The sequence below is a fragment of the Peromyscus maniculatus genome, chromosome 9, assembly GCF_049852395.1.
Source record: "Peromyscus maniculatus bairdii isolate BWxNUB_F1_BW_parent chromosome 9, HU_Pman_BW_mat_3.1, whole genome shotgun sequence".
NCBI lineage: Eukaryota > Metazoa > Chordata > Mammalia > Rodentia > Cricetidae > Peromyscus > Peromyscus maniculatus.
Genome location: NC_134860.1, coordinates 11,064,841 through 11,082,034, shown reverse-complemented (window position 1 = coordinate 11,082,034; position 17,194 = coordinate 11,064,841). Strand labels below are relative to the sequence as shown.

The following is a 17,194-nucleotide window of genomic DNA, read 5'->3' as shown; positions in this document are numbered from 1 at the left end:
GAACATTATTCTACTTTTGAGCACTTGGATTAGTATTTTCTTCATAATGGATTTCTAGAGAAGGGAGCCTCCTAGAGGAGTTTCCACATACTAACTTGTGGCATATTGTATAGTACTGCTTCAGAACAGTATAGTATATGAATTTATACTCCTGCAAATATGGGGAGATAATTAGTTTCTTTTGATATTGTTAATTTTCCAAAACAATTAGAATTATAAAAATTTCAGGAGCTAGGCAGTGGAGGCACATGTCTTTAATCACAGCACTTGGGAGGCAGAGGCAGGCTACAGAGCAAGCTCTACAACAGCTAGAGTTCACAGAGAAACCCTGTCTCAAAAAATCAGGTAACTGTTGAAGCAGTTATAATGTAGTCTAAGAATGGAGTCGTCATTTCACATTTCAGAATTCATTTAAGGCCACAAAATAAAAATAGTACTTGAAGGACTGAAGAGATGACTTAGCAGTTAAGAGCACTAACTATTCTTGCAGGGACCTGAGTTTGGTTCCTAGCACCCAGATCAGGGGATCTGGCTTCCATGGACACCTGCACTCATTTGATACACATAAACTCATGCAGGCGCACATACATGCATATAAATAATAATAAATGGGGCTTGTTTTGAGGCAGGGACTCACTCTATCACCCTGGCTGGTCTGGAACTCTATGTGAACCAGGCTGACCCAGAACTCACAGAGATCTGCCCACCTCTGCCTCCTGAGTGCTGGGAGTAAAGGTGTGCGCCACCACCGCCTGATCTTTTCTTTTTCTTTTTTAATGCTTCACAAATTTGTCATCTTTGTGCAGGGGCCATGGTAATCTGGTAATCTTCTCTGTCACTGCAGTTTTAGCTTATGTGCTGCCAAAGCAAGCACCGCCAACAGTGTTCGTGATCAGTGTGGTATTTGTTGGCTTCAGTATTCGTCAGATGCTGTGTTAGTTCTTCCTAGTTACCTGACAAAAAGCAACTAAAGGAAGAGAAGGTTTGATGTAGTTCATGGTTGAAGGGTCCAGTCAGTCCATTGTGGCAGGAGAGCGTGGTGATGGGGACCTAAAGTGGCTTGTGACATCGCATGCAGTCAAAAAACTGATACTTGACTTGCTTTGAATTTTCCCCTTTTTATTCAGTCTGGGCTCTAGCTGGTGCTGCCCACATCCAGGTTGGGTCATCCCTCCTTATTGAAACCTCTGGGAATATCCTCAAAGACACATACACCAGAGTTGTGTGTCTTCAGTGTAAGATCCCAAGTCCATTCACATAGACAGATAAGCATCACAGAGCTGCTTCTTACCAACTTGATACCCAAACGCGTGATATTTAGTCCATAATATTCCACCCTTGATTATCAACGTTCAGGATTTACCTCATGGTAGTCATGCAAAATGGATTTAGCTCTCTGTAAGAGTCCCTAAAGTCTTAACAGTTCTAAAGTTGCTCAAAGCCAAGGTTCAGTGCAAGTTGTGATGGCACACACTTCTAATCCCAGCACTCGGAAGGCAGAGGCACATAACAGAGAGAGCTTGTCTCCCAAAAAACCAGCAAAATCATATAAACAGAGCAGCAACAATAACAAAAGCTCAAGGTCAGAGTTCTCACCCTTGGAGCAATCCCTTAACTGTGAGCCCTTATGAGATCAAAATTAAGGTAGACATTTCCAGTATACTGTGTCACAGAATAAACATCTCCATTCCAAAAGGAAAGAATACAAACGTAGCAAGGAAGCTAGACCTTCCTTGCTTGACTGGAACCAGAACATGCACTTGGCCTGCAGCTCAGAGCTGGTGCCTGACATTTGTGGTGGCGTCATCTGGGCGCCCGTGAACCTGGGTATCCCCATCCATCTTGTCTTGCTGCCTGCAGTAAATGTAGCCTCTCTCTTAGACTGGTTCTGTTTCATGCTTGCAGCTTTTCTTCAGTGGACATTCATAGGCCTAGTATCTCCAACTTCCTAGATCTCTTCTTCTAGGAATTCAACACTGCTGCAGCATTCTTTTGAAGAACCTTGATAAAGCCTCCATGGCCATATAACTTTTGCATCTGGTTAGGCCTGCTGAGCCACATGGTGATTCAAATGAATTCCTCTGCTTTCTCATCACTTAGCCTGGCCCCATTCTGCCATAGTCGTACTTGGCCTGACTGAGCCTTGGCAACTCAAACTGGGAAAATTCTTTTCTGTAGGATCATTTTGGAGCAGGGTTAAATAAAAAATTTTCCTGAAGCCATACTTTTCTAATTAAATAGATGATTCTGTAGTTAATAGTTAATTGCAAGTTTGGGTTGTGCTGTGGGATAATGCTTTGTACACTGGTTTAATAAAACACTGATTGGCCAGTAGCCAGGCAGGAAGTATAGATGAGATAAGCAGATGAGAATTCTGGGAAGAGGAAAGGTGAGTAAGGAGATGCCAGCCTGTAGCCCACGGAGCAGCATGTAATGGCACACAGGTAAAGCCACGGAACACATGGCGACATATAGATTAACAGAAATAGGCTGAGTTTAAGTGTAAGAGGTAGTCAATAGTTTGCCTGAGCTAATGGCCAAGCAGTTTTAATTAATATTAGCCTCTGTGTGTTTACTTGGGTTTGAGCGGCTGTGGGACCGGCAAGAGAAAGAGATTTGTCCGACCACAGGCCAGGCAGGACACAGGAAAACTTTCAGCTACAGGGTTGGGAAATTTTAAATTCATAAATGTATATTATATATAGTATATTCATAAATATGTTATGTCATATATGCAATAATTTATTTTTTAATTATACAATCCCTGAAAGACAAAATTTAATCACTGTCAGTGGCTCCCTGACTCACAGAAGCTAGACTGGTTTTAATTAACCGAAGCAAGACTTAAGTGAGCCAGTTCTTTACATGAAAGTTCATATCAGTGTACTAAAAGGTTATGATTTGTGGAATAGTGAAGACAGTTCATGGAAATGTAATCATATGATTAGGCACCTTGGCAGTTTAGGACTTGGCTGCCATAAATGAGTGAGCAAAATTTTTATTATAGTGTAAATTATTGACCTGCATGCCTTTTTTTTTTTTTTTTTTTTTTTTTTTTTTTAAACTTAAACTCATTCTTTTTATATACATTCTACCTTTTTTGTGTTTGTATTGGTTCAGCAGAAGCCAGGAAAATAATTTTAAGTATTGGAATGTTGTCTAACTTTGTATTGTTAACTTTATTGTGTATAATGGTGAACAGTGCTCAATAGTTTTATACTCCTTTAAAAAATAAGCAGAGTCCAGAGAGATGGCTGAATGGGTAAAGGCACTTGCCGCCAAGCCTGACAATTTTATCCCTGGAACCCAAATGGTGAAGGAAAGAAATGACTCCTGCACTTGTCTTCTGACCTCCACACATGTGCCCTCCTGCTCCCTGACCAGGGAAAGAAAGAGTGACCCATGCCACAGCTGGGGTGTCGTGCTGTCTTCAAGCTTCCTCCACCAGACAGCTTAGTCCTTGGGGTTAGTTAAGAATGCTGCTGCTGTTTCCAGCACTGGAGGAGAGGCCCACAGTCACCTCTAACTCCAGCTCCAGGGCATCCACTGCCTCTTTGCCATCTGCAGATACCTGCACTCACATAGCACACACACACATGAACACAAATAAACTAGATCTTTAAAAAAATAAAAAAATCTTAGTCCATTATTTTTTTCAAGTTAGGGTTTTTCTGTGTAGACTTGGCTGTCCTGGAATTGACTCTGTTAACCAGGCTGGCCTCGAAACTCAGATCTGCCTGCCTCTGCCTCCCAAGTGCTAGGATTTAAAGTGTGTGCCACCACACTGACTTTATTTTTTTATTTTTATGGCTATTTTGTGTGCATGGATAGCTATGTACCACTGCATGCAGTTCCTGCAGAAGCCAGAAGAGGGCATCAGATCTCCTGAAGCTGGGGCTACAGGTGGTACTAAACCTAGGCCCTCTGGAAAAGCATCAGGTGCTTTTAAAATATAAGCTATCTCTACAGCCCTTAATTCATTATTTTTAATTCATCCTCACATGATTTTTCAAGACATAGGAAGATTCCAGCCCTATTCTTGCCAAGATAGAACATAACTAGCTTCTAGCCTTAGTTCTCAGGAGAGTCTTTGTTCTCTAAAGCGTCATGAGCCAAGCTTCCAGTTTCTACATTTCTTTCACCTTCTGGTCTTCTAGAGTCCTATCAAAACGGCCCCGTAAGCTCTGTTTTCATCATTCACAGCTTCTCTAGCATACAGATCTAAACTCTTCCACATTCCTCCCATAAGCCAGTACTAGAGGCCTATCAGTCACACTGTCAGGTTTATCATAGCGATACCCCACCCCTCCTTCTGTGTGTTATATACTGATGTGCATGCAGAAGCCAGAGGAGGACCTCTGGCATCCTGCTCTTACCACTCTGTTAGTCCCTTGAGAAAGAGTCACTAAACCTGAAGTTAGGCTGGTGGCCAGAAGCCCCAGCGGACCTCCTTTCTCTATCCTCCATAGCAGCGGGGTTGCTGGTAGGCACAGCCCAGCTTGGTGGCTAGGGATTTGAACTCAGGTCCTCATGTTTGGGCAACAAGTGTTCTTACCCACTGAGCTGTCCTTAAGAACCAGCTTCATATGTTATGTTTCATGTTACTGTGACCAAAAAATATCCAAGGCAGCTTTTGTCTTTAGCCTTTAATGGCTGAGCTGTGGTGCCAGCCCAACAAACACAACTTTTAAGGAACAAAAGATTTCTTTTGTTCATGTTTTCAGGGTATAGTCAATTATGAAAGGGAAAACTTCATGGTGGGAATGTGAGGTAGCTGCTCACATTTAACCTATAATCAAAAAGTAAAAAAAGTTAAACACTAATTGGGGGTCCCCTTGCTTTCTCCTTTTTCCATTTTTATTCATTCTGGGACCCCCCAGCCTGTGAGATGGTGTCACCTAATTCAAGGTGGTCGGTCCTTCCTCCATTAAACTTTTCTGGAAGCACCCTCAGAGACCCACCTGTAGGGCTTTCTTAGTTGCTTACAAATCTAGTCAGGATGACAGTAAATATTAACCACCACAGATGTTGGATAACAAAACACAATACTTTGTATTGGTCTCCACTGGAAAGTACTGCCCAGGGCTTCCCAGACCTGGGGCACAAGTAACAAAACCTTACCTTCAAGTCTAAAATTCAGTTCAAAACCCAGAAAATCATTTGTTATTGAGTGACCATTTATATAGCTATCACTGTACTTACAACTAAGTAGATTGGATCCATGAAAAATAAAATATAATTCTGTATTTTAAGCATATAGCATATAGCCTAGCAGTGGTAGTGTACATCTTTAATTCCAGCACTTAGGAGGCTGAAGCAGGTGGATCTCTGAGTTTGAGGCCAGCCTGGTCTACAGAGTGAGCTCCAGAGGAGCCAGGGCTACACAGAGAAATCCTGTCTTGAAAAAAGGAGGAAAAAATGCTAAGCTCTTTTATAAGAATAGTAACAAAAAAATGATTCCTCTTTTATTTTTATATTCACTTCTCAGATAGAATTACCTGTCCTTTTCTTATGTAAAATATTGTCTTCTTTTTCTTAAGACACAGTCACATGTAGCCCAAGCTAGACTGGAACCAGCTGTTTACCATTTCTTATCATCTTGCTTTTACCTCGTTGGTTTGTTTATGTGGTGTTTATGGATTGCCATGCTTTGTTTATGTGGTGTTGGAGATGGGATCCAGGATCTCCTGTATACTAGGCAGACAAGAGCTGTACCAACTGTGCCACCCCCTAGACCAGTTGTTATCTTTTAAGAAGTGCAGAACTTCCTTGGTGACAGATCCTTGGCCGAGCTCTTGAAAGGTACTTGTAGGCCGGGCGGTGGTGGCGGTGGCGCATGCCTTTAATCCCAGCACTCAGGAGGCAGAGGCAGGCAGATCTCTGTGAGTTTGAGGCTAGCCTGGTCTCCAAAGCGAGTTCCAGGAAAGGCACAAAGCTACACAGAGAAACCCTATCTCGGGGGGAAAAACAAAAAGAAGAAAGAAAGAAAGGTACTTGTGAAAAAGTCAGAGTTAGTGATTTGTGGCAGACATAGTACCAAGGCTCAGAATAACTGTTTCAGACCCTGACAGGGATGTTATGTAATATGCTGCATATAAAGTCTACAAAGGTGGTAAATTTCCCAATACATCTGGTCCCAAGAATTTATGGCAAAGAATATAGGAATTTACACATTTAGACAGAAAAACATTTCTAAAAATGTACAGATAGGAACGATTGTTGACTCTCAACATGACCATTGTCTTCCTCCTGTCTCAGTGATACAAACGAAGTTGACATCCCCTTGAATACCAGGGTGGGCACCAAACGCTACATGGCTCCCGAAGTGCTGGATGAAAGCCTGAATAAAAACCATTTCCAGCCCTACATCATGGCTGACATCTATAGCTTTGGCTTAATCATCTGGGAAATGGCTCGTCGGTGTGTTACAGGAGGTAAGAGCTTGAATAGTGTTCTTGATTATGTTTGTTGACCTGTCATTTACGAAGTAATTATCTAATTTATATGTCACCTATGTCAGGGTTTCCCAGGACCACCCTCAGATCCTGTGGTTTCACTAAAATTACCCTAAGACTCACACATAGTTGGCTTGGCTGCTCACATACATCTCACTGAAAAGACACCTTAAGGTCATCCAAGGGGAAAGGTGCCCGCCTAGAGAGGCTCCAGTAGCCTCTCTAGTGTATCGATGCTGGTGCTTAGCTCCTCTCAGTCAGCTGGGACTGTGGGACGTGGTCTCCTCACACCGATTGACTGTCATCAGAGAATACCGTGTAGTTAGTAGTGAACTACTCCTAACCCCTGGGGGTGAGGGCCTCAGTCACGTTCAGGTTGGGGATGAGAGGCCAGGGCTGACCTGTGTCCTTCTCAATGAGAGCAGTAGAGGGCCTGCTTTGTGAGCCTGTGCGCAGATCATGACCAGTCCTTCTCTGGCAGTGGAGAGTAATAGAGACGCCACTAGTAGGGACAAACAAGTCCATAGGTACTTACACTAAAAAATCTTATTTCTTCTCCTTCCTTTTGTGTTTAAGAGTTTCATTACTTGTAGCCCAGTCTGGCTTCAAATCACAGTCCTCTTATCTCAGATCTCAAGTGCCCTACCCCCAAAAGAAACACTATACCTTGTTGAGAAACTGTCACCCTGTCAGAGGTGGGGGAAATAATGGGTCATGAATAATAGAAAAACGTGTGTTTACTGTTAAAAGAGAACCATCCAGGGTATATTTCTTCTTTATGTACAAATCCATTCTTAGTTCCATAGTTCGGTAAGAGGTGCTGTGTATTACACTACCATGTTTTTGCTCACTGGTTTCTCACTCCCTACAGGAATAGTGGAGGAATATCAGTTACCATATTACAACATGGTGCCCAGTGACCCATCCTATGAGGATATGCGTGAGGTTGTGTGTGTCAAACGCTTGCGGCCAATCGTGTCTAACCGCTGGAACAGTGATGAAGTAAGTTGGAGCCAAACCCCTGTAAAGTGATCAGGGAATGCTGTGTTACTCTATGCTCACCACACTCTCTTTACACTTCTCTTTAGTGTCTTCGAGCAGTTTTGAAGCTGATGTCAGAATGCTGGGCCCATAATCCAGCCTCCAGACTCACAGCTTTAAGAATCAAGAAGACACTTGCAAAAATGGTTGAATCCCAGGATGTAAAGATTTGACAGTTAAACAGCTGTGAGGGAGAATCTAGACTGAAGAACTCCACCCAAGGAATGGGTGGATTAGCATGGACTAGGATGTTGGCTTCATTTTCAGACTCTTTCCTCGCCACATCTTCACAGGCTGCTAACAATAACCCTTTCAGTACTCTGCAGAATGCAAGATTGGAACTTCCAAACACGTCATTCTTTCTATACAGACAGGACAGCTTTGTTTGAAATGTTTGGGTTTTTATAAACTGCATCAAGAGTCCAATCCTGATAAGAAGCTTCTGGTCTAACTCTGGGTACTCAGTATCCAATCCATAAAGTGATGCTTTCTGTGAAAGCCTTGAGAAAATGAATGAGCTCAGCAGAGATGGAGAGACATGTTTGCCTTCTGTCAGAGAAAACATCTTTTTGTGTTCTGTCTTTGTAAACAGCCTATAGATTGTGACCTCTTGGGGATACTGCCTGGTTATGACGCTGCGCCATGCTTTAATCTGCACCCCAGAGTTCCTCGGCGGCCGGGGGGCTAAGAAGAAAAGCATGTGTGGCTGTGTAGGAGGGACTGTGGCGGTGGTTGAAACATGCAATATCTGATCAACATTCACCAGTCTCATACAAACCGTCTACCTGGTAACTGTAGTCACTTCTCCACCAACTTTATTTTTAACACAATAGTTGTAAAGGCCAAATCAGTTTAAAGTGTCCATAAATTTGGACTGTGTTCTTCTGTCACCATTTTGTTTTCTTTTTTGGTAATTTTTTTTTTAAATGAAACACCTCCTGTCCAGAGTTGAAACTCCCTGCTTTGAACCATACTTTGAAAGAAAATGCCTCTTCCTGGAGTCAGCCTTACTGTATCTGATAACGATGTGCATGCCTGTGATCAAATTCTGAAGTCTTTGCCCTCAGTACATCTTAAAAAGGGAAGTTGTTTATCATGTGTAATGCGCTTTTATTTTCAAAACCTACATAATCATCTTTCTAGCCATATTTTACATACATACATATATACATACTTTTCTTCATTCTATACAAAACAGCTCCCATGGATCTCACATCCGATCCTCAATGGGGGAGAATGTTTTAAAGTAGAACTAGGTGTGAATTTCAGAATTCATGCATTTAAAAACTTCACTAAGATATTGCATCATTCTTCTTTTATGAAGGATGTCAGCTAATATAAATTTGTCAGTAACTGGTAAATGTATTTTAGATACCTAAATCTTTTGAAATTTGGTTTTACAGTTTCTGGTCTCTAACTTGTGGAGACAGAGTCAGGCAGAAGAGCCTAGTATCTGCTCACTGTCCATATCTGCACTGAACTGCTATTACTAAATACAAGGATTCATTTTTATAGAGGCCTTGTTATCTCAAAGAACAGTTCTGGTTCAGACTTACATGCTGATACCATACTATTTAAACGTTTATTCTGAGCAAACAAGCCATGAGAGGATCAACCGACATTGTCTCTTTGAATGAAACATAAATTAACATAGTCAACCGTTTTAAATTAAACGTTTGGGAGGCTGTCCATCTGCTCATTTATGACTAAATTTAATCTAATACCTGCACATCATATTCCACAAGTTTGAGGTTGGTTTTGGCTGTTTTGTTTAATGGGTTTCGTCTAGTCTAACCAAAGCCTGAGAACACAGGAGATCTGAGTTACCTGAGCCAAGTTTACCTGGATATAGTTTTGCCTGATGACACACCTAAGGAATGGCAAACTTCATTCATAGGTGTGCTTAAATGGTGTGCAGAGGCCACTGTAATGACTCTTTTCTAAGTAGCTTGGTCTGAAGAAAGGGGCCCACAGAACTCTAGTTACTGCCTTCCCAAGCTGCCTTTCAGTACACTCATTAGAAACAGTAACATTCTTTAAAAGGCAAATGCTGCTATAATCCTCATTTGGAATCCTAAAATCTAAAGTTGAATTAAACTTATTTTTCCTCTCCTCCCTCTTACTCTTTTAAGTTTGAAATTCAGTAAGTGAAATAGTTAAAGACTGTCTCAGCCCTTGGGGCCAGTGAGAGGCTCGGTGGGTAAAGACGTTTGCTGCTGAGCCTGCCAGCCACAGCTCAATCTCTGGGACACGTGAAAGGAGAGATCTGGCTGCCCCATAATTGTCCTCTGACATCCACATACTCTGTGGCATGATTCCCCACCCACCCACACACACACATCATGCACTCCACATATTCAAACACAAATAAATGTAGTTTAAAAAAATATAACCAACTGGTAAAAGAAAGTATTGTGTAGTTACTAATTAATAACTTGTAAAAATCTGTAAACTCATTTGGTCCCACTAACACCAGCAATCCCTTTAAATGACTAAAATATGAGAGCCAAAACCCAAACTACCTAAATAAATATCAAATGATCCAGAAAGATGTCATGAGTGGCTTGTATGGCCAGGAGTTGCTGGTGGTATGGAACATGTTAAGATTTGCCACAACTTGAGTCTCTGAGACTTCATCAGCTCTGAATACAAAATCTGAACTGATTTCTCTGGAAATATTGTAGCAAAAGATATTTTAGTCAGTATGTTATCCTTCTCGTGTCCAGAAATGTTCCTAAGTCTATAGTGACCTATTGCTTTTTATCAGCTGTTGTCCTGGAATGTGCTGGTTTTCATTCATTCGTTCTAATGATATTCAATACTTTTTTTCTTTTTAGATGTTTTTCTTGCTTAGTATAAAAAGACTGTAATTTTTAAGAACTATGCATCTCTGATTTGACCCAAGATCAAGTTGGATATTGAGTAGTCTATTCCAGGGCAGATTTCCTAAATGAAAGCACTTGTCCTTTCAGATTGTTTGAAGTGTTTCCAAATGTCTACGATAATTTTAACAGAAGTGTAAATGATGTAGACAGGTTATGTAGCCCTTGTGGTAATAACGCAGATTGACTGGGTCAGATATTAAGCAGCGACAGTTTGCTCTCCTCCTGGCTGTGAGGAGGTGGAGACCAGGCAAGCAGAGCCTTTTCCTCTGGTACAGTGTGTGAAGCCACAGGAAGGATCATCCCATAAGGAAAGCTTAGGAATATGGCTTTTGCAAAGACTTAGACATAATACTGTAACTTTAGGTTGTACTCTGTACTCTTTCAGTGGAATTATTTAAGCTCTTTAGTGACCTTTGTTCTTCTCACTTAAAAGCTAAAATGTAGTATATATTGTATAAAATGGAAATATTATAGCTTAGGGAAACTGTACATAAGGCATTGACAAGTTAAAGAGCATTTTTATTATGCAGTTGTAAAACACCAAAAATACAGAATCTTCTTTGATATGTAACACACTAAATGTATTTTGTACAGCATCTGATTTAAAAGGTGCCTTATTAAGTTTACCATTAATTGCTTTGTTCTATATACAGATTATGTCCAGTGTATCATTTTTCAGTAAATAACCTTATTTTAGTATACTTCAGTGATGTGTTTTGTGATGCTGTTCTTGGATTTATTGTGTATCAGAAGTCATCTGTTGAAATTTTATAGTAAGTAAGTCAGTGTACATATATACGTTCCTGAACGTGCATTTCTGCTTCCCAGAACCAGCATGGAACATGGCTAGGTAAGTGGCCGTACATTTTTGCCTTTATGTAGAGAGATGATGAACCTACTATAGTGAGGGGATTTTTTTCCTTCTATAAAAAAATAAAACATGGTTTTCTGGTTATAAAAATGTGTATTTATGACAGAACTTTTGGGAAACAGAAAAGAATAAAGAAGCAAATAAACTACTCCGTTTTATTGACAGACACACCATTTACATTTGATTGTCCTTTTTTTTTTTTAACTTATTTATTTTATGTACAAGAGTGCTCTGTTGACTTTATGCCAGAAGAGGGCATAGATGATTGTGAGCCACCATGTAGGTGCTGGGAATTGAACACAGGACCACTGGAAGAGCAGCCAGTGCTCTTAACTGCTGAGCCATACATGGAATGGCCTTAATAATTTCACCAATACATCTCTAGCCCCAGTATTTACATTTGGATGTGTCTCTCCTGCATTTTTTTTATAACAATAAGATTATGGTATTCCCTGTCAGAATGGCTGTGATCAAAAACACTAATGACAGTCAGTATTGGAGAGGATGTGGAGCAAAGGGAACACTCCTCCACTGTTGGTGGGAATTCAAACTTGTACAACCACTGTGTAAATCAGTATGGCGGTTTCTCAGAAAATTAGGAATCGAACTACCTCAAGACCCAGCCATACCACTCTTGGGCATATACCCAAGGAATGCTCAATCATACCACAAAGATACATACTCAACTGTGTTCATAGCAGCACTATTTGTAATAGCCAGAACATGGAAACAACCTAGATGCCCGTCAAGCGAAGAATGGATTAAGAAAATGTGGTACATATACACAGTGGAGTACTATTCAGCAGAGAAAAACAATGACAGCATGAAATTTGCAGGCAAATGGATGGAACTAGAAAAAATCATTCTGAGTGAGGTAACCCAAACCCAGAAGGACAAACGTGGTATGTACTCACTCATAAGTGGATTCTAGATAAAAAGCAAAGAACAATCAGACTGCAACTCACAGAACCATGGAGGCTATATATATAGCATGGGGGACCCTAGGATGACTGGCTTATAATAAGTTTCGGTTTTACTCAATTACTGAGCAAGCCTCAATGAAACATTTCACTATTAAGATAAGAATTTATACTGTATCAAGCTGATAATAGAAAAATTAATTAATTTTAAAAAAAAGATATGGTATTCACTGGACAGAGGTGGTACATGCCTTTAATCCCAGCACTCGGGGAGGCAGAGCCAGTGGATCTCTGTGAGTTCAAGGCCAGCCTGGGCTATAGAATGAGTTCCAGGAAAGGCACAAAACTACACAGAGAAACCTTATCTCGAAAAACCAAAAAGAAAAAAAAAAAAAGATTATAGTATTTATTATATGTCAGTTGAAAGCACCATATATTGGCAGAGCATTGTGGTGCGTGCCTTTAATTCCAGCACTCGGGAAGCAGAGGCAGGTGGTCAGTCTGGTCTACAGATCAAGTTCCAGGACAGTCAGCCTACACAGAGAAACACTGTCTCAAGAAAAACAAAACAAAACACACCAGATACATTACTCCATTACATTCTACTCCCACAAAAGATGCCCTTAAACTTAGCTCAAGCAATCTTGTGCCTCCTAAGTATAGTGGGGACTATTGGTGCATACCATGGGATGCAGCTTTAGAAATACAAGACAGGTGTGGTGGCCCCTCTGGATTCTCTTAAGTTCAAGGCCAGCCTGGTCTACATAGCTTCAGGACAACCAGATTAAAAAAAAAAAGAAGAAGAAGAAGAAAACTTTAAAAAAAATAAGTATGTGACCACATAGAGGAAATAATTTATTTCTATGATCTCCTTTTGTTATTTCAATTATTTTTTCATTGTGGCCTTTCTTTTCCCAGAGAAGGGGTAAAACTGGGTCTTGCTTGTAGCCCAGGCTAGCCTTGAACTCTATGTATACTCCAGCCTTGCCTGAGCTGTATCTTCAGCCGCCTCACAGAAAAACACGTATGAGCGTCATTGCACACAAACCCTATTTTTTTGTTAGATCCCAAATACAGATATGTCCATTGCAGTTTTATTTGCAACAAAGGCAAGTTAAGGCTCTAATGTCCTGTCATCAAACATTTTCATTTGCACTGTATAGGATTATGGTCTCAAGGCTTTTTCATTCCCTTTGAGGAGGTCTTTAAGTGTCCTTACAGTGTCCGGCGGTGAGAAGGAAACCCTAGGATGGCTTCTTTTATCCCCCAATGCCTTATTTCCCACCTGCCAGGTACTGTTTGCACTAAGTTCCCATTTGCACCTTCTACTTTTAGGGAGCTAGACATGTTTCCATTTTAAAAGACTCAGCACTGGTTTATGCTATGTGACAGCGTGCTTAAACAGCCCATCCGTGTTCCTCAGGGAGCCCCCATTTCATGTGTGTAAAACAGTGCATTAGCTCCTCTTGTCAGGATGGAATTCTGAATAGAAATCCTCTAAATGATCTGCCAAAGAGGAGGAGCTGATCTGGGCTTGTTTGAGAGGCTGTCAGTCCACTGTGACAGGCATGGCAGCTGGGCTTGGTCCGCTTCTGTAGGAACCTGTGACCACCTTTTAGTGGGGGATCTGGAAGCCAAGAGCTGCAGCCAAACCAGAACCTGGCAACCCATTCAGGGCCTGCCTTCTGTTAGCTGGGCCACTGTCCACCAGGTCCCAGACTCAAAACCAGCTGGGAGATGGCTTGTTCATAAAGTGCTTGTCACATAAACATAAGGGCTGGGGTTCAAGCCCTGGAGCCCGTGTGAAAACCCAGACATGGTAGTGTGGGGCCTGAGATGTCAAAAGACAGGTCCCAGGCTAGCATCCCATCTCTCCTTAGCCCCAGGCCAGTGAGGACCAGGGTAAGCTGGTGGCAGACACAGCCGCTCACAACCATCTGTAACCACTTCCTGGGGACCAACACCCTCTTCTGGCCTCTGCAGCAGCACTGCATGCTTGTAGTATACAGACGTGCGTGCAGGCAAATGACTTTTTAAGATTTTTCTATGTGCATATATTTATATGTATGCACATAGACCTAGCATGGGGTCAGCCACTTCTCCAGCATTGGATGGGTTCAGAATTAAGCCCTGAGTAGCAATGACCCGGGTTTACGTTTTCACTTTCCTGGGGCTGCTGATGGCGTTCAGTGGTGGTAGAGCACTTGCCTACCAGGTATATATAGTATACCACATGTGTGCCTGGTACCCAGAGAGCCCAGAAGAAGGTGATGTATCCTTTGGAACTGGAGCTGCAGTGTGGGTGCTGTGAACCAAACCCAGATCCTCTGCAAATGAATACTTGGTTTTACAGTTGAACCATCTCCCCGGCACCCCCTTTTTATTATTCAGATGGGGTGCCTCAGATAGTACCTGGCCTCAAGCTGAGGGCCTCAGCTTTACAGGTACCTAGAACTAAAGGTGCCTACCTCAAAGCCCAGCTAGAACTCCTAGGAGGTAAATGTCTTCCAGATGTTTGCTCTATATTTATGGTTGGTTTGTTGTCTGTACCATTCTACCCTCTGATTTTAGCCAGTGTACTGATTTTTTTTTTCAGCTGCCAGATTTAGCAATTTTAAATTTCATTTGCAGAAACTTGCAAAGATACTATAAGGAATCCCATTTACTCTTCCTGCGGTTTTATTGACTTAACATTTTGTGTAACTGCTATGTGGGGTTGGGTTGGGAAGTCAACAGACTGTGCTTTTTCAGAGCTCTTTGAAGTGAGTGAGTGAGCTTATACCCTCTAAAGTCTTCAGGAATATTCTATTAACCAGTTATGTGCAGTGATCAAAATCGGGAAAGTCGACTTGACACTGTCACAATGGTCAACAATCCCATGACCTGCAGGCTTCATTCAGACTTCGCCAGTTCTAATCAAGCCCTCATGAGTGCGTTTTCCTGATGTATGTGTGCTGAATGCTCTGGATAGTGTAATGTGTTCAGTCCTTGGGTCCCCTGTACTTCTACAAGATAAAACATGGTTTATAGTACTTTTTTTCTAGGGAGGTGGACCTTGCTCTATGATTTCAAACTGATTTTGAGTTTGGCAATCTCTGTCTCTGCCTCCTGGATGTTGGCACATCTGTATGTACCAACGGTGCATCCCGGTGAGATACTCTGACTTCAGTGTGTCATTAATAATGTCGGTGGCAGCCACTTGTTTACCGTGTGTCTTAGGGTTTCTGCAGTTGTGATAAAGTATTGATACCAAAAGCAATCACAGCCCATCACTGAAGGAAGTCAAGGCAGGAAGCTGGAGGCAGGAATTGAAGCAGAAGTCATGGGGGAATGCTGCTCACTGGCTTGTTCCTCATGGCTTGTTCAGCCTGTTTTTCATTTTTTTTAAAAAATAACTTATTTATCCTTATTTTTTGTACATTGATATTTTGCCTGTGTAAGGGTGTCAGATCTTGGAGTTACAGACAGTTAGGAGCTGCCATGTGGGTACTGGGGATTGAACCTGGGTCCTCTGGAAGAGTAGTCAGTGCTCTTAACCACTGAGCCATCTCTCCAGCCCTGATTTTTGTTTTTTTAATACCATCCAAGACCACATTTCCAGAGGTGGTACTGCCTCCTGTGAGCTGGGCCCACCTACATAATCATTAATCAAGAAGATCACGACAGACTTGCCTATAGGCGAATCTCAATTGAGAGTCCCTCTTTTCAAATGACTAGCTTGTGTCAAGTTAACATAGAACCAACCAGGACACCATGAAGGCTTGTTTCTGGAAAGTTGATGTCGTGTTTGTATTGAGCACATTGTGGGGATGCTTTGGGCTACATAGGACTTGCATATCAGTGGTTGCACATTTCCTAATGCTGTTGTTATTCCATCTACAGTTTCCATTGACACTGTGGTGTGAGGAAGCGCTTGCCTTAGACAGCTTTTCTGTATGGACTCCTGGGTTCCTGTTTATTGGGTTATATTCCATTAAGTCATTGTGGTTTTGATGCTCACATTCACCCACACTTGTCTAATTGACACATGCCCATCCTATTTTGAACATTTCTTATTTGATACATTGGGAAGTTCTAAGCTCCGAGCATGGGGTCAACCGTTTCTCCAGGGTTGGATGGGTTCAGAACTAAGCCCTGAGTAGCAATGAGTCTGGTTTATGTTTCTACTTTCCTGGGGCTGCTGATGGCGTTCAGTGGTGGTAGAGCACTTACTTGCTTACCAGATAGGAGGCAACACAAATTTTTAGAAAAGGCAACATCCTCTATTATTTCTAAAGATGTGTGTGTTCCCAAATCTTCAGTTTGTTGAGTTTCAGGTCTTGTGCATGAATGTACTTTTCCCCAAATGTTTGGCGAGGAGTAGGACCATTCATCATTGCATTAAGCAGTCCTCATTGTCTCACTGTGAGTGCCTCGGCTCCCATTAGGGGCAGGTGATAGAACAGTACCAGTTAGAATAAACATCAAAAGCAGGCCTCATCTTGTCTGCTCTGAATGATTCTGGCTTTCCCCACACCATTTTTCTTTTAAACCTTCTTCCAGAGAGTTCTGTCACTATCTGGAGTTTTCCTGATCAAGGATGGAAAGTTCAGGCTAAAGCCAGGCGAAGAGCTTTCATGCTTTTGAGATATGATGAGTCTTAAAATAGAGGGGCCTTTAAGAATGCCACTGTCATACCCCTGCCCTTGGAACCCAGAGCTTCATGCATGCTAACCAAGGGCTCTCCCACCATGCCACACACACTTGCTAACCAAGGGCTCTCCCACCGTGCCACACACTTGCTAACCAAGGGCTCTCCCACTGTGCCATGCACTTGCTAACCAAGGGCTCTCCCACTGTGCCATGCACTTGCTAACCAAGGGCTCTCCCACTGTGCCATGCACTTGCCACACACTGCTTGGACTATATCTTCAAGTAAAAGACAGTGATTATCTAGCCATGATATGGTGATCTCGACCATAATGTCACCTGTGGTTCAGCTCTTTGCCTCCAGAGGGTCAGCAGCTGCCCTGTATTGGTCTT

General features: G+C 42.0%; 1 protein-coding gene and 1 non-coding gene across 3 annotated transcripts in view; one reads left to right on the top strand and one right to left on the bottom strand.

The window, feature by feature from the left end:
• Bmpr1a (bone morphogenetic protein receptor type 1A) overlaps window positions 1-11,429 on the top strand; it is a 116,533-nt gene extending 105,104 nt beyond the window's left edge. For both annotated transcript variants that reach the window (XM_076544405.1, XM_076544406.1), the window contains exons 11-13: window positions 6,259-6,434; window positions 7,327-7,457; window positions 7,544-11,429. In XM_076544405.1, coding sequence (XP_076400520.1) covers window positions 6,259-6,434; window positions 7,327-7,457; window positions 7,544-7,669 — 433 coding nt within the window. In that variant the 3' untranslated portion in view covers window positions 7,670-11,429. The remainder of the gene's footprint in view (window positions 1-6,258; window positions 6,435-7,326; window positions 7,458-7,543) is intronic.
• On the bottom strand, window positions 766-874 carry LOC121832450 (U6 spliceosomal RNA). The gene has a single exon (XR_006076109.1). It is a non-coding gene; the product is annotated as a U6 spliceosomal RNA (small nuclear RNA).
• Window positions 11,430-17,194: the final 5,765 nt, after the last annotated feature.